This window comes from Mirounga angustirostris, unplaced genomic scaffold (assembly GCF_029215605.1).
Source record: "Mirounga angustirostris isolate CCGP_5_RB_7025 unplaced genomic scaffold, mMirAng1.0.hap1 SCAF_15, whole genome shotgun sequence".
NCBI classification, from domain to species: domain Eukaryota; kingdom Metazoa; phylum Chordata; class Mammalia; order Carnivora; family Phocidae; genus Mirounga; species Mirounga angustirostris.
In genome coordinates this window covers 58644035-58662160 of record NW_026991723.1, presented here as the reverse complement: position 1 = coordinate 58662160, position 18126 = coordinate 58644035, and the positions used below count along the sequence as shown (strand labels likewise).

Genomic DNA, 18126 nt, shown 5'->3' with positions numbered 1-18126 from the left:
GCAAGTCTAGACCCTTTTCTAATGACCAAAAATGGAAAAAAAACACGCTACCAAATCTGTTAGAGGACAAAGGAGAAAAAGAAAGAAAACAGGAAAGAAAAAAAGATAAGTTTATTCTAAACTGTTCTACAAACTACTTTTAGTCAACTGACAACAATGTAAAACAGATTATGTCATACCCTTGATATTAGTGAAGAACAAATATTCACAATAGCATTATGGCATAAGCTTCCATAAAATACCAAGAGAGACAAAGCCATTTTTAATAAAGATGCTGAGGAGCTGACAAGTTCATTCACCAGGCTAACTGGCTCTCTTCCAAATAGAATTTTAATTAATGCAATTACAGTTTGATGTCTCAGTAAATTATAAGCGATTATATATGAGATAGAACTTCATGGTTACCTGCAAATAGTCAAGACTGTGAAATCCATGAATGCTAAGGACAATGAAAAAGGATTTATCTCCAGTTAGTTTTAGTAGCCATTTTTTCTCCCAAACTACCAACTATTGTTAATAAGTGACGAGGGCTAGAATATCACCATTTTGCAACCACTAGTGAATTAATGCATTTAGGCAATTATCAATAATGACTATAATGTTAATTACGAAAAGAGACAATCAGACACACTAACGTTACGAGTAAGACCTGCTGAACAAACAAACAAAACCAAAATAAAGCAAAACCTAACCTGAATCTGATCAAGCCTCTTGACCTGTCTCATTAGGTTACTGTTAGCCATGTGTGGCTACCTAAATTTAAACTTAAATCAATTAAGATTAAATAAAATTTAAAATTCAGTTCCTCAAACTCTTTCTCTTTCTCCTCAACCTCTCTAAACACATTTCAAATGTTCACTTGGCACATGTAGCTAGTGGCTACCATACTGGATCACACAGATACAGAATATTTTCATCACTGCAGAAAGCTCTATTGGATAGCTCTGCTCTAAATCTACCTACCAATTACTAAGAAATATAAAGGGAAGGGGAATATATTAAATGGTACCATGGAGTTGCAAATAGCATAATTCAGATTGTGAGAAACTCTACAGGGTAAATGACCAGATTTATTCATCAAATAAGCAAAGTCAGGAAAGCAGTGCTTCAGCTCCCTATGATGACACCATCCAAGAGCCATTTTTGCTTTTAAAAGCTGTTGTTCTTACAATAAATTTGCAGAAAACTTAATTTGCCATAGTGTTTTGACATGAATTCATGTACTCAGATGAGCTGAGTCACTGTCTTGTTTTATAATTAAAGAGTATCTTGCAAAATCTTTCTAAATTCATAATATTGTTTGAGAGGCACCTGGGTGGTTCAGTTGGTCGAGCAGCTAACTCTTGGTTTTGGCTCAGGTTGTGATCTCAGGGTTGTGGGATCCAGCCCCTAACCCAGCATCACACTCCACACTCAGCAAGGAGTCTGCTCATCCCTCCCCTTCTGCCCCTCCTCCCTCTACCCCACCTCCCCCCCGCCCCCCCATTCCACCCCCCCACCTCCACTCGTGCACGCATGGGCTCTCTCTCTCTCAAATAAATAAATACAATCTTTAAAAATAAATAAATAAATTCGTAATATTGTTTGAGAGAAGTTTTAATTCCAATTAGGTAGCTCTCTATATTTTAGGAAGTGACAAAATCCACATTACTGAAAACTCTTCAAAAGATACTTGAGGCCATTTGTTCTCAAGTGCCAAGGCCAGAACTGCACAACCAAGATGATGAAAGAAGGTTAAGACTTTATAAACAGGTATTGTGTCTCGGTGGAACTTGATTTAAAAGGCTCAATCAGAAAAATTCAAACCTACAGGAAAGTTTCAAGAACACTCACATAGTCTTCATCTAATTACTCATTATTAAAATTTTGCAACATTTGCTTTAACTCTCTACATATACAGATATTATTGTATTTTGATGAAACATTTTAGAATTCATTACAGACATGATCATTCATTCCAAATCCCAGCATGTATCTCCCAAGAACAAGGACACTGTCCTATGTCACTGTAATACAATCACCAAATTTAGGATCATAGCATTGATTCATTATTATTATAGTTCATATTCAAATTTCACCAATTTATCCCAATAATGTCCTTTATAGCAACCTTTTTTTAATTCCAGGATCCAATCCAAGATTGTATATTGCATTTAGTTGTCATATTTCTGTAGTTCCCTTTAATCTGCAAGTTTCTTAACCCTGACGACTTTGAAGAGTACAGGCTGTTGTTTTGAGGAATATCTCTCAATCTTGCTTTGCCTTATTTTTTCTTCATGATTCAGGTTATATATTTTTGACAGGAATGCTACTTAAGATGCTGTGCTTCTTTTCAGTGCATTATGTCAGCAGACACATATTAATTTGTTTCATTATTGGTGATGTGAACTGTGATGACTTGGTTAAGGTGCTGTCCAGCAGATTTCTCCAAAACAATTATACTTAATAAACAGCCACATAACCTCAACAATTATTATGTATGCTTACCTGTTCACATACATCATGGCACATTTGATTATCCTTTGAATGATTACAACACAGTGCACCTAGGAGAAAAAATAAACACCAGATGTTGCCCACTGTTAAATAAACAAGATGACTAAACTAAATCAGATGGCTACACAAAATATTTATTCAACAGATTATTATTATTCATTTTAACTCAACAAACTTTTACAAATCAAGGACAGTGTTGTCTGAGCACATGGTCCCTGCCCTCAAGAAGCTTGCAGGCTAATAGTGGAGACTGTCATGTGTACTTTCTATGTACCAGAATTTTATTAAGTTTTCTTTAAGCATTATCTCATTCAATCCTTATAATTACCCTATAGGCTATATTCTATTATTATACCTATAATGTATGACTAAGTGATAAAAAGGCAATGAATTTTGTTTTGGACATGTTAAATTTAAGGTTCCTATAGGACATCCAGATGGAATAGCAGTAAAGTCAGAAATCTAAGCCTGGATTGCAGGTAAAGCCAAGCTGAAAGATCCAAGTTGAAAGTCATCAGCATAAAGGAGATATATGGAAACAAAAGACATTGCCTAGGGAGAGTTTCTAGTAAGAAGTCATCACAGCACCAAATTCTAAAGAACACCAAATCTGAGACATGGGAAGAAACAAGAAAAGACACTGAGATGGAACAGTCAGACAGGTCAGCCTCGAGAGAGTAGCATTACAGAAGAGGGAATAGTTAGTGGCATGTACCAAAACATACAGGTTAGATTGAAGACTCAAAAAAAGGAAATGGATTTACTAAATAGGAGGCCACTTGGTAACCTTCACAGGGTACTTTCTGTGGAGCTAGAAGTGGATGATATTAAGGAGTAAACCAGACGTGAGGAAGTATAAACAAGAAACATTAGCTCTCAATAAGTCTGGCAGAAATGAGAGGGAAGGGGCACCCGGGTGGTGCAGTCAGTTAAGCGTCCAACTCTTGATTTCTGCTCAGGTCATGATCTCAGGGATTGAGTCCCTGAGAAGGGCTCCACGCTCAGCGGGTAGTCTGCTTGGGATTCTCTCCCCCCCCCCCCCCCCGCTCTGCCCCTTCCCTGCTCTCTCTCTCTCAAATAAATAAATCTTAAAAAAAAAAAAAGAAAAGAAAAGAAATGGGAGGGGAAAAAAAGAGCAGTGGTTACGGAAGGATGCAGGATCAAGGGAAGGAAAAACCCTCCATTTGCAGTTGGCCTTTGTCCCCGATTCCTGGGAGGAAGACTCTAACCCTTGGAATTTCTAGAGTAAGAGGTGTTTCTTTGTTATGCTAATGAGGTGACACCCCCCCAACCCCCAGATAGCTTCAGGATGGGGACTGACATGCCAGATAGACCAGCCATTTGATTAGAAGGTTAGAAGGTTGGGACTTTGAGCTCCGTGATAGCAGCCCAACCTCTAGCAAGACAGGGGGATGAAGATCAAGTTCAACCCATATGGCCAATAATCAAATCAATCATGTCTATGTGATGAAATCCCAATGAACACTAGATACTGGAGCTCAGTGGACCTTTCCTAGGTGATGAAGACACTGATGTGCCAGGAGGGTGATACACACTGATTCCGTGAGGAGAAGACACAAAAGCTCCGTATTTCCTCCCAGACCTCACCCTGTGTGTCTCTTCATTTGGCTGGTCCTCCTGATTTGTATCCTTTATAATAAAACTGTAATCATAACTAGAGCGCTGCCCTGAGCTCTGTGCATCATTCTAGTGAATTACTGATTTTGAGGTGGTTGTGAGAAGCCTGGATTTATAGCCAGTTGTTCAAAAGTGTGGGTGGCCTGGGGACCGCCTAAGTGTGGCTGGCGTCTGGGGTAAGTACTGTCTTGTTGGGGACCATGCCCTTTAACTTGTGGAGTCTGTTCTAACTCTGGGTGGTTAGTGCCAGAATTGAACTTCCATACCACACAGTTGTGGCTGAAACAGAATATTGGAGAAATGAGGTGACTGCTGGAAAGGGATACGGGTTTAAGAAAAGGCACTGAGGGGCGCCTGGGCGGCTCAGTTGGTTAAGCATCTGCCTTCGGCTCAGGTCATGATCCTGGGGTCCTGGGATTGAGTCTCGCATCAGGCTCCCTGCTCAGTGGGGAGTCTGCTTCTCCCTCTGCCTCTGCCCTTCCTCGTGCTCTCTCTCAAATAAATAAAATCTTAGAAAGAAAGAAAGAAAGAAAGAAAGAAAGAAAGAAAGAAAGAAAGAAAGAAAGAAAGAAAGGGCATTGAGTTGGGGGCAAGGGATGCAATAGTGAATAAATGTTATGTTCTGGGGCGCCTGGGTGGCTCAGTCAGTTGAACATCTGCCTTCAGCTCGGGTCGTGATCCCAGGGTCCTGGGATCGAGTCGCATCGGGCTTCCTGCTCAGCGGGGAGTCTGCTTCTCCCTCTCCCTCTGCCTGCCACTCTGCCTACTTGTGCTCGCTCTCTGCGTGTCAAATAAATAAAATCTTAAAAATAAATAAATAAATGTTATGTTCTCTGACTTTATCAGGTTACAGTCTGATGGTAAAACGAAGTCTAGACAAGAGGAAAGGATATAAGGACACTAATAAATTATGAGGAAAGTTGATGGCCTCCATTTTCTCAGTGAAACACAGATTGGGTCTGAAAACAAAAAGGGTTGAGATGGGGTTGGGGGCTTGAGGTGAAACTGTGGAAGTGTGGAGTAGTCACTTTGGAGAACAGAGAAAGGAGGCAACTATAAATACGTTTTTCAAACTTGTATTCTATTCATGAGTTGTTAATATCTACCCCTCAGGAGAAAACGTTTCATGTTCAAAGAACTGGGAAATGAAGGATTAAAAAAAGTTAAAGAGAATTCCTTATTGCAGGACTTCTTAAAGCCTTTAATATGTTTATACATTACTAATTTCCCAAAAAGAGATCTAAGTAGACAGACTTCTCAGAGCACAGAACACTTTTTTCATGCCACTTACTAACATTTCAGAATGCCAGTTTGAGAAACATCAAATTAGAGAAAAGGAAAAACATTGCCAAGCAGCATTACAGGCCAAGAAATGCATAAATGGTCTATAGAAATAAACAGCAGGGAGATGTTATTATTCTAGAGTGTACCTGACTGGAAAAAAGATATAGCTGGATTGATTGGGGGCTATCAAGAGACAAGATGAAAGTATTACATTTCAGGCAGCTGGATCTGATACAATGGTTTAAAATATAAAAACTTTGCGGGTGCCTGGGTGGCTCAGATGGTTGGGCGTCTGCCTTCGGCTCAGGTCGTGATCCCAGGGTCCTGGGATCGAGCCCCACATCAGGCTCCTGGCTCAGAGGGGAGCCTGCTTCTCCCTCTCCCTCTTCCTCTCTCCCTGCTCATGCTTTCTCTCTCTCTATCTCTGTGTCTCAAATGAATAAAATATTTTAAATAAATAAATAAATAAAATATAAAAAAGTTGCAACATAATCTCCTCAAATGCAATCTATACAATTTCAGTACACAAATTAGATGAAAGCAGAGCTTTTTTGATTGAAGGTAGGATTTGTATTGGAGGAAAATGAACGAATAGATGAATAAATGAAGAGCTCTTTAGATCTCAACAACAAGCCTTCTACGTTCAAAACTGGAAATTGTTCTCCATAAAACAGGGTATAAGTGGGGCAATCACTCATGAGGCTTTCTCAAAATCCCTTCTCCCCTGCCATGCCACACCATGCTCCCCGCATCTGCTAAGATTCTAGTTATGTCCCCAGTCTCATTACTCATTAGAATGAGAAGGGCAGATAGGAAAAAGAAAAACAAAACAAAACCAAAAAAAGGCTCTCTTGTGCGATAATGATGTGCTCTTTTGAAGTGCTGAAGAAGTTGCCACTTTCTACTATCCTCTAACACAAAGGTCATTTGAGGGCAAAAAAATCCGGCTGATCATGAGCAAAGATAACTCGGATAACATATGGTCCCAATAAGCACAAGCTTAGCAAAAAGTAAACAATCAGGCAGACAAGAGTCTGATTTGGGCCTAGGGATTTTTGAAAAACAGTTTCTTGGAGCAAAGGTCTATTTAGAACAGAAACAAAATGTGTTATAATTAAAAGTCCAATAACAATAGAAAGTTATATTTAAAATATAAATATAAAAGCCCATTTTTTCCTATTTAATAGTTAAGGTCAAATTTACAATGTAGTGACCCCTGAAGTTAAACTTTTAAAATAATTCTTTTTTTCATTAAGAAACCCAAAACTTTGGAAAATAAGAAGAAAAATGATCTATACTCCCACTGTCTTGCCAGAACCTATGTTGACATTTTGACTTCCTTCTAGTCCTTTCCAAAAACCTTCTGATAACTCTGACAATACGGGATTACAGAGGGCAGCCCAAAGTCTTCTGGTAATAACTCCCTCCCCCCTCCCGACGGAGCATTCCTCTCTAATAGTACATTTCCTCCCTTGAGAGGGCTGCCACACTCCATGAACAGGCTAGGGGACCTATGTATGTCCCACTATATTTTCCATACCCTATCCTTAACCTTAGCCATTATTATATTGGTGTACATTTTTTTTCCTTTGAAACAACAAAACTTTTTAGAATCTTTAACACATATTTTTCAAGAAATAAAAGTCTACAAATAGACATCAATTCACGTGACTTCATTAAGAATGGGGAGAAGGGATTCAAATGCAATTAATGTGGCAACTAAAGGTCTTTGTCTTTTTTAGAGCTATTAAAATGAATTAATTGGGTCATTTAACAATTAGAGTGCAAAAAAACTCTCCAAGGCCTAATGTTTTTACAGAAGACAATTAATTCTAGAAATGTTTTGTTTTTATAATTTGATTCTAATCTAATTTCTTGTTCTTCAAGAAAAATAGTTTAAAACTCTGCTTATTCTCAAGAAATGGAATTGAACAGATAAACGTAAATTAGTTAAAAATAAAACGATACTGACATGATGAAAATAAAAAGCTCAGGTGTTATCTTCATTAAAGACATAAGGATGAGTGTCATATTTTGCACCCTATTCCAAGATTAATTTTATTAATTATAAAATTAATAAAAACCAAAGAGATTGCTAAAAGCCATGTATATTGGCTTTAAGAAGGTATTAGTGGAACCTAGAAATATGCAAGCAGAATTACCCAATAATTAGAAACATCAAGGACTAACAGTTTGGGCCACATGTGTACTAAAGATAGGCAAGTAAGCAGGAAGCACATGCTCCAGCCACAAGAGAAAAATGCAACTTCTAAGACCAACAAGCACTTAAGAAAACAAATAGCCTAATCTAAAACTAAAATATTCATACAATTATAGGATTTTTGAAGTTAAAAGGAAATTTGCCACAGAAACCTCCTAAAAGCTATAATTCAATTTAGTTAATGAAAAGCCATTCTTGCTTTCTTTTCTAAAGAAAATAAAGATTCCCCCTAATTAATGTCTTCCTAAAGAATTACTAAAACAGAATATGTATATCTCACACTGTTGAGGAGGAAAAAAACTAAATCTGAGCTGATACTGGAAAAGGTCATTCTAAATAAAAAGACTTCTTAATAATAAAAAACTGATCTTACTTTTAATCATATTTTTATTTTCAAAACAGCCTGGAAATTGACACTTATAAAACATTTAAATGACAACTACATCTTCAACTTAAAAGTACATTCTTGCATTGTTACATTTATTCCTTTAAAAATACATGGTGTTTGTGTTTCTATACAGAATATATCATCAGCTAAGGAAGAGCCAAACAGTAAAGTGACTACCCATATACCCACTACCTGGGTTCAACATTGCTAACATTTCATCATACTGCTTTATTTATCTATCTAGACAGATGTATTTTTTTTTTCTGAATCATTGGCAAGTTACAGATATCCTTCGCCATTGCTTGCCTTATACTACAGTGCCAAAACAGCCAATTATATTCATTTGATTCTATTACCAATATGACTGCCAGATAGACCCCTCATGATGTCACTCTTCTAATAAAGGGGGTTTCCAAGTCTTGTAACTTTACCTTCCCTGACCTTCTATTATTTTTTAACAAGGAAAGCCTACAGTTACCTTGAACACAGCCTTCTGACTGAAATGTTTAGTGCCCTTTCCCTGCTGACCTAAATCCAGAACATCTTTCAAGGCTTAAATCCCACCTCAACTCTTAGTAAGACTTTCTTCTCCAATAACTCTAAGCCCTATTGATTTTTTGGTTATTGAAGGCCCTGATATTCTAGTCAGAACTGGCAACTTCAACATTTAAATCTTCTCTAATCACTTCATGTGTGTACTTATGGTACTCCCAGTTTGACTGTAAACTTCTTATATCCATTTAACATACTGCTCAGCTCAAAAAATGGTATTCATTGGTTAATAAGTAATAATTTCCTAATTATACAATGATTTTTATCAGAAAAAAGTACAAAAAATTATATTTCTCCCACTGGGATACTTCAGTACCACATTTCATTTGGTGACCAACCCATAATTTAGCAACATATGAGGTTTTGGCCTAAGTCAAAAGATAAATTGGACCCAATCATATATTCAGGCACAGAAGTGTGCAGCCAGGTGGTGGTGGACCCTGAAACCATAAGGTCAAGAAGAGCTGTGGCTAGGGAAGCTGAAGTTTCATGGTAGCCCAGAAATGATGAGTAAAAGGAGGAAGCTGATTGGTGGAGAGTGGGAAATGCAAGAGATGCACAGAGAAGCTATGGAAGGTAGAGAGAGACTATCTCTAACAGTAATTTTAGCTCCTGGCAGCTTTCTGGTTCCCACAGCAGTCCCTGAGGTCTGCTTTGCTGAATTTCCTACCTTTGGATTTCTATGTGCTTCCCTGTTAGATGTTATATACTAGCCCCCTAATCCTGAGCTACCTTGGTTTCTGTTCCCTTAAGGGGTCAAAAGAGCCATAACCTAGGCATTCATCATTCTGAAAAACTAAAGCAAATGACTCTTGTAAGGTCCTCCCCAAAGAGGCTAACAGCCAGTATTTTTGCTTTGTCTATTCTACACTGTAGGACCCCCATCTATAAAACAAGGAATCTAAAAGTATAAATGTCTGGCACCCAGTGGTATATTCCATGATCAGAGAATTTCTCTTAATACTACACTTTTCTTGACATCTTTTTCATGTTATTTGTGTGCTTTACAGCATCCATCATATTACGTGCTATATACTGAACTAAATCACATTTTTCCTCAGATATATTCTTCACATTTAGAATAGAAATGGATGTGTACTAATACAACCACATAATGTTAGCAATGAAGATATATATGATACTTAACGTCTGAATTTCCTACTAAATAAAAAACCCCATGAAAGCAGAGACCATGTCTGTTTTTGCTTACCCCTTTACACCTTGCACCTATCACAGTATCTGGCACTATTAACAGCTTAACAAATATTTGCTGAATTGATTACTGACAGGTATGAAATGGACCTAGAGCAGTTATTCCTAATATCCATCTTAAACATATACAAAACCGGAACTTTTGATGCTCTTCTTGGCTCACCTTGCCAACCTTCCTCCAATCTGTGCTCCTCCCCATCTTCCAGGCTTCAGTAAATGGCATCACTTTTTACTAAACTGCTCAAGGTAAAAATCTACAAGTAATCTTTAATTTCTCCTTCCCTCACTTCCCACATCTGATCCATCAGTGGTATCCTGAATCTCTCTTTTATCTCCACCACCACTTCACTGTAAATCACCACTATCTCCTGCTTCGCCTTCTGCAGAGGGCTTCTTCCAGTCAAACTGCTGTTACTCCTACTCCACTACAATCACTTTTTTTCATTCAGCAGCCAGAGTGATCTAAAATATAAATCAAAGCTTACATCTCTTACATAATAGTCTATTGGTTTCTTTCTGCACAAGGAATAAAATTCATAATCCTCATGTGGCTTTTTGCAAGGCTCAGTACTGTTAGCCCTAGCCCACTCTCAGGCTCACTATGTTGCAACCATACTGGTTCCTTCTTGTCTTTGGGCCTCTGCACTTTCTGGTCCCTATCCCTGTCTTAGACCTGCAGTCTTCAGATTTTGTTTTTGAACTTTATCTTCCCAAAGAGGCCTCTCTTGTCATCACTATGTAAAGAACCCCCCCCCCACAATTCTGTTATCAGCTGGTTTCCTTCACAGCATACTTATCACTATCAAAAATCATTTTATTTATCTGTTTATTGTCTATCTTTCCTCTGGTAGAATGTAAGCTCCTTGAGAGAAGCAATTCTGTACTTAGAACAGTGCCTAACATCTAGCAAGCACTCAATACTTTTTTTTGAATAAACAAACCTCTGTGGGATGTTTTGCTCTTTTATTTTTTTTTATTTTTTATTTTTTTTTAAAGATTTTATTTATTTATTTGAGAGAGAGAATGAGAGACAGAGAGCATGAGAGGGGGGAGGGTCAGAGGGAGAAGCAGACTCCCCGCTGAGCAGGGATCCCGATGCAGGACTCGATCCTGGGACTCCAGGATCATGACCTGAGCCGAAGGCAGTTGCTTAACCAACTGAGCCACCCAGGCGCCCTGTTTTGCTCTTTTAAAAACCACATTTAAAGTGTATAAAAACCACCTCCTTGACATCGTCCCATTTTCTTCTAGAAGAGGCACACAGTGAAAAGTATGGTTATTGAGATTGCTTAAATCTATGGATATGAGACAGGAACTCTGAGCAGCATACCAGGATAAACTGTCATATCTGGTCTATCACCAATCCTAGCTCTTTCCACAATGTGGGCCAAGATATGTCTTTGGGAAGAGAATCTGCTTTTTATTACTTTCCTCCAGATAGATGTTTGCTTTTTCTAACTTAAAATTCATTACATTCTTTTTCAGGATTCTAGGTTGACTATTACATAATTCCTTAAATGTCAACTTATTGAAATTTAGCCCTTAATGTCTCATCTTTCCTTTTTTGTAACATTACAAAACATCTTAAATAGAAACAGAGCTACTATCAGATGCCATGACACACAGATCCTGAGACCACAGCATAGGGTCCCATCCCATCCTTCAAAGAGAACATCAGAAATGGCGGCGGTGGGGGGGGGGGGGGGGGGAGGTGGTGCTAGGACTGGAAAGTACACTGGGATACAAAGAGTGGCATTACACCAATGTAGAAGGTGTGCCCAAACTTCACAAGAGATAATAATCACTGAGCTAGTAATAATCACCTCCACCCCCAGTAATAGCAATAAAAATTTCTAAGAACAGATAAGACTTCTAAGTAAAGCCTTATACCAGAGGATATATAGGAATACCCAGACTTGGAGAGAAAAAAGACTGTCTGATCAGCAATAAGAGCCAGACCTTCACTGAAATACAATTGAATATTCTGTTCTCAATTTTTATTTAGGATTGAAGAACTTTTCCCACACTTTCTACAAAATCACAATGGAAGCTTTTGTCCATTGTATTACTCAATGTCCTTTATGTAAGGACCAGGTAATAAATGCTTCCTAGAATTTAGAACACAGGACAAATCTCATTTTTAGATCAAACTTGGAATTTTTCTTTTTATCAAACAATGCAAACGATATGTTGTTATGGATTTTTAGAGCTGGAAGGGTCTTTAGAAATTATGTAGCTCAGCATTTTCTAATGTCCTTTAGGTATCATGAACAAAAAGAGTTCATAAGCAAACAAGCTTTTCTTTCTTTCTATAATAATTTTATTGAAATATAAATCATGTTAAATTAATAAAGCAAGGAAGCCATTAGACTGAAGTGGTTATTTAATGCCTTGATAGCCTACTTAAGCAAACCAAAACCTAAGCCTATAATGCCTCAAGGTTAAGAAATCAAAACCAGGGCGCCTGGGTGGCTCAGTTGGTTAAGCGACTGCCTTCGGCTCAGGTCATGATCCTGGAGTCCCGGGATCGAGTCCCGCATCAGGCTCCCTGCTTGGCAGGGAGTCTGCTTCTCCCTCTGACCCTCCTCCCTCTCATGCTCTCTGTCTCTCATTCTCTCTCTCTCAAATAAATAAATAAAATCTTAAAAAAAAAAAAAAAGAAATCAAAACCTAACGGGCGCTTGGGTGGATCAGTTGGTTAAGCGACTGCCTTCGGCTCAGGTCATGATCCTGGAGTCCCGGGATCGAGTCCCGCATCGGGCTCCCTGCTCAGAGGGGGGTCTGCTTCCCCCTTTGCCCTCTTCCCTCTCGTGCTCTCTCTCATTCTCTCTCTCTCTCAAATAAATAAATAAAATCTTTAAAAAAAAAAAAAGAAAGAAATCAAAACCTAAGGACAACCAATCACAAACAGCCACCTAGGCTTTCCCAATAAGGCATCCACTTAAGCTATAGCCAATTAAATAATTTCCTTGCTTTGCTTCTACCTCTTCTCTATCAAAATCTTTCCGCTAGCTCCTGTCACTTCCTGTTTGGTGCTACTTGATTCAAATCAATGTTTTATTTAAACTCTTAAAATGTTTAATATGCCTCAGTTTATACATTAACAATCACATACCATTAAATGCACCCTTTTAAAGTGTATAGTTTAGTTGTTTTTAAAATAAAATATTCACAGAGTTGTGCAAACATCACAACTACTTAAGAACATTTTCATTACCGTAAAAAGAATCCTTGTACCTTTATTGTGAGTCTAACATGTTTTGTGAATTTATAAAAAAAGGTACAATGTGCAGTGTTTCCCAAGCTTATTTAATAGTTAACGTTTCAGTGCTTACTATACACTATTCTAAATTCTATACATGTATTACTTCAATTAATTCTCACAATAAAATCCATAAGGTACTATATATAATTAATGTGGATATCAATGCACAAAAAGACTAAGGCTAAGTAACTTGTTCAAATATTCTTAATTACTCCACAGAATCAAGTGGTTGTGGGATGAGAATGGACAACTAGTATTCCATGGACCATAACTTTGGAAGTGCTTTAGATCAACTTAATGAGAAAAATGGGGCCCAGAAAGGTCAGCTGATTTAGCCAAATATACACAGCATATTCTCATTCTCTCTCTCCCTCTCTCTCCTTTGATGTCTAATTGACAGCCAAATTTATTTATTTATTTATTATTTTATTTATTTATTTATTTGAGAGAGAGAGAACGAGGGACAGAGAGCATGAGAGGGAGGAGGGTCAGAGGGAGAAACAGACTCCCTGCCGAGCAGGGAGCCCGATGCGGGACTCGATCCCGGGACTCCAGGATCATGACCTGAGCCGAAGGCAGTCGCTTAACCGACTGAGCCACCCAGGCGCCCAACAGCCAAATTTAGAACCCAGTTACAATTAACTATCTAATCCCAGGTACCTGACACAATTCTCTCCCTTCTTCAAGTACTTTATTGTCTTAAAAAACAAACAAACAAAACCTTTAACATTTTAAGTTATCTTAAAACCTTGTTGGGGTTGATTTTGCTTGTTCTAGGTGTCTCTCCCTGTAGGCAATGCACTTCTCCGCTTTGCTTGTATAAATCCCAGCCATCTTCTAATGTTTGTGCAATCGGGGGATCATTCAATTTTCCTCCCATCCTAGATGGATGTCATCTCTCTCCCTCTGTGCACCCAGTCTTCCATCTCCTCTGGACACGTCTACCTTGAATCCCAGCGGCTTGAGTCCTGCTGTACCCCACCTCCTACAGAGCTCTCGAGGGGACAAGAGTTGGCATCAACTCCTAAAGCCCAGAAAGTGGGAAGCACTGAACAATTTCTTATCCATTCTTGGTTTAATTCCTTAAGAGCAGGAACACAACTCTCCTTAAGCCCAACAGCCCCCAGAAAACAGTTTATTGATTTTTAATCTATCTCCCGCCAGAGCCCAGCGCTACCTTGGACAAACCGTGCACCCACCGCGGATGGCAGCAGAATTGGATTGAGCAGGCTCGGGCCCATTCTCTTCAGAGACTTGAACCTGGTAGGCTGTGGGGCCCATAACGCTCGCCGCCTGAGGTCTGCCTTTCTGAACCGTAGGTCAAGTTACAATAACTGGCCAGGGCGGCGGTAAGGCAGCTGTACCTCGGAAATCCCATCCAACCCTCGCGACCGTCCTGGGCAAAGGCATTTCACCAGTTCCGGCAGACCCGAGTCCGCTGTGGGGGTGAGGGCCGAGACGGGGGCCCCTGTCCCGTGGGTGACAGGGCAAGGCCTCGAACCCGGGTCACCGTCCCCAGTGCAGCAGACGTTCGGTGCGGAGAGAGCGAGGGTGGAGAGGGCTCCTCGCTCGTGCCGTCTCAGAGCCCCCTCCCGCCTGCCGGGACGTCCGGACCCTGGGTCACCGGACTTGGGCCAGGTCCGGGGGTCGCGGGCACCCCCGCCCCCTGCCTCGCGCCATCTTGGAGCGCTGAGGCGGCCGCCCTGGACCGCCCCGAACCGCTGCTCTAGCAGTTACTCACCCGCACTGCCAGGGGCCAGGCCCCCTGCCACCTCCGCGACCCCCGCCACGGCCAGAAGAAGCAGCAGCGCGCCTCGCGGGGAGGCCGGGACCGCCGCCATGTCCGGGCCGGGGGTCCGGAGCCGCGGGATGCTCGGACCCAGCCTGGCAGCCGCCGCTGCTCGCGGAAGCCCCGCCCCGGCGGCCTGGACCTTTATTGATTGGCTGCGGCGCTCTCAAGCCCCGCCCCTCGGCCTCTGGGAGTTTCCAAAACCTGCTGGGGGCGGGAACATTCCCGAGACCCCGGCTCTTTGTTAAGGCCCAGCTGTGCGTGGGCTTCTGCTGAGGAGTCACGCAGACAGGGTTCCCCAAGTGCGGGGTCAGAAGGTGTCAGAGCTGGAAAGGCCCTTTCAACACCTTTACCGCCTCCTGAGCTTTGCAGCTGGGTTCACTGAAGCTCAGAGAGGAGACTGACCTGCCAAGATCACACTCTTAAGTTCGCCTGAGAACTAGGGCATAGTCCAAGGCTGAACCAAAGGGACCTCTTCCTTTCACTTCTCTTTACCCTCAATGAGCCTCTTAATATCCTTTCTGCCCAGACGCTGCCTCACACGCAAAGAAAGCACTCGGGTCAACTTGACCTCCCCTAAAATCTGAGGGGCACTGCCGAAGACACAGTCTCCTAACAGGACCCAGGGACAATTTCACCACCAAAGCTCTTTGGCACACGTAGCCTGTATGTGTCTTTGATGTACTGTTATGGTGATTAACATAACATAATAAAATAAAATTTTTTTAAAAAGTACTTATTCCTATTAGGAAAAGGCGAGTGTTGGAATGGTTGTGTATCTAGATATGGAGAGCCTTGAATGTCCGGTTTAGATTTTAAGAAGTAATTTGGAGGTAGGTCCCCACTCCATCCTTTACCCCTACAGCTATTGTGGGGAATGTTTGAGAGGGCCCACTGGCTATCAAAGTGCCTCTCTCCCTCTCTCCGTTCCTGAATTAATACCTTAAAAAAAAAAAAGATTTTATTTATTTGAGAGAGAGAGAGCATGGGGGGGCGGGCAGAGGGATAAGCAGACTCCCCGCTGAGCAGGGGTTCTGAGGACCCTGAGATCATGACCTGAGCAGAAGGCAGACACTTAACCACTGAGTCCCCAGGGGGCCCCCCTCTCCCCTCCCTTTTAAAAAAAGTATAACCACAGCTACAAATTTAAAATTCCTTAATATTATTAAATATCCAGTGTTACATTTCCCCTATTATCTCATAATTTCCTTTTACAGTTTTTCAAGTTCCAAAGTCCATATATTGTAATTTATATGTGTTTTAGGTCCCTTTGTATCTATTCTCTCTCTTTTAAGTTTACAAAGGGAAAATTTAGATAAATTATAATCTTCCTGAAACATCTGCTCTGATGACAACTCTCTTGCTTCAAAGTCTGAGAGGCCACCTGTCTTCTTACAGGATACAGTGATATACAATTATTTAACGTGGAGCCAGAGGTTCTTAGCCATTAGACCCAATCACCTTTTCCAGCTTCATCTCCACACCCTCCCTGCACCTCTGCCACCATTCTTTCAGAACCTCTTACCTTTAGTTCTGGACCTCTGAGGTGCTTTCACCCCTCTGTCACAATATGTATCTCTTCTGCACAGAATTCCCCAATTCCTGTGGTAACCCATTCAGCTGAGAGGACTAAGATGGTTGCTCTGGGTTCAACTGTGCCCTGGAAGGACCTGAACAGGAAGTGGGCTCTTTGTAAGGTGACCAACACATCTTGCTTTGCTTGGAACTGTCCTGATTTTAAAACTGAAAGTCTCATGTCTCAGACACTTCCTTAGTCCCAGGCAAAACAGGATTGTTGGACTCCTTAGCTCTGTGCACCTTAGAAAATATCATAGAGAGGCCTGTAAGGAGGTTTCCATATGGAAAAATGGGGTCATATAGGTAATAGATACCGTTCCCAAGATAACTCAATGGGTAGACCGATTGTTATAAGCCATGCAGATGGGTCATTAGACCATTGGGTCCCTGTACTAGATTCCTAGGCTGCCATAACAGAGTACTACAAACTGGGTGTCTTAAGCAACAGAAATTTATTGTCTTAGAGTTCTTGAAGCTAGAAGTCTGAGATCAAAGTGTTGGCAGTGTTGGTTCCTTTTGGGAGCTGTGAGGGAGAATCTGACTCATACCTCTCTCCTAGTTTCTGCTGTGTTACTGGCAGTCGTTGGCACTCCTGGGCTAGTAGACACATCACCTTGATCTCTGCCTTCCTTTTCACATGGAATTCTCCTTGTGTGTATGTCTGTGTCCAAATTTATCCTTTTTATAAGGACACTAGTCATATTGATTTAGGGGCCCACCCTATTCCAGTATGACCTCATCTTAACTAATAACATCTACAATAACCCCTATTTCTAAATAGGGTCACATTCTGAGGTACTGGGGGTTAGGACTTCAACTTATGAATTTGGGGGGGAGGCAGGGACACGCAGTTCAACCCATAACGATTCCTAAAGGAAAGACTATCCACCTGCCCCATCAGAAATCATTGACTCTGAAGAAGCAGCTGAAGGAGGAAAAGGATAAAGGACTGCTCAGTTGCGGTTCAAAGATCCTAAGTCCCCAATAACATGAGTGGTTGGCTGCACCTCTGTTGACTTTAGAGGTGATACCCGGAGTCTCATGCACAAAGAGAATGCCTGAATACTTGGAGATCTCTTAGCTATAGAATCAGAAATGACTTTATTTCCAGGTAATTCTTATGAGATATGGCAGTAAAGTTGCTCTGGACAAGTAAATCAATATAGTTATACCAGTGAGGTTGAGGGGAACTGGTAGTAGAGATAATTTCTCTACTACCAAGATTTATACAACCAACGGACATGTTAGATGAATGGCTGAAATCTGAGTTGTGATGATGAACCACCAAATGGAAGCTACTTGAGATCCTTCCACACCAAAGGATGGCTGACCAGACACTATATCCTGGGGGAAGTCAAGAAATAGGGACATTGAGGCCCTTCTTGGCCAAGCATTTTCTGGCCAACTCTCTGGTACATTAACCCTCCTGTGGGGGTACCCTATGAAGCATATAGGATTTGGACACTCTATTGGTGATTGCCCACTGGGGGCAAGGGATCTGACACTGGTCTCGGGCATGTTCAATGCGCTTGAAGAAACAGCACATCCACTTTGGGATTACCTTACTGTATTTTGATGAAGCTAATAGCTTATTTCCTGTTTCCCTTTGATCAGACCACCAGAAGCAGTTAGGTTTCCCATGAGACAGAAAGCAGCAATGTAATGTAGTGTAAAGAGCATGGGCTTAAGATACACTGGAGTCC

At 40.8% G+C, this 18126-nt stretch overlaps 1 protein-coding gene across 3 annotated transcripts in view; it reads right to left on the bottom strand.

Moving 5' to 3' along the window:
• RECK (reversion inducing cysteine rich protein with kazal motifs) overlaps positions 1-14965 on the bottom strand; it is a 74213-nt gene extending 59248 nt beyond the window's left edge. For 2 of the 3 annotated variants that reach the window (XM_045882677.3, XM_064578951.1), the window contains exons 1-2: positions 14798-14965; positions 2488-2546 (exon numbers count right to left, since the gene is read on the bottom strand). In XM_045882677.3, the coding sequence (XP_045738633.1) occupies positions 2488-2546; positions 14798-14897 (159 nt within the window). In that variant the 5' untranslated portion in view covers positions 14898-14965. Of the gene's footprint in view, positions 1-405; positions 440-2487; positions 2547-14797 lie in introns of all 3 variants that reach the window. The other variant, XM_064578949.1, reaches the window with a different exon arrangement.
• Positions 14966-18126: the final 3161 nt, after the last annotated feature.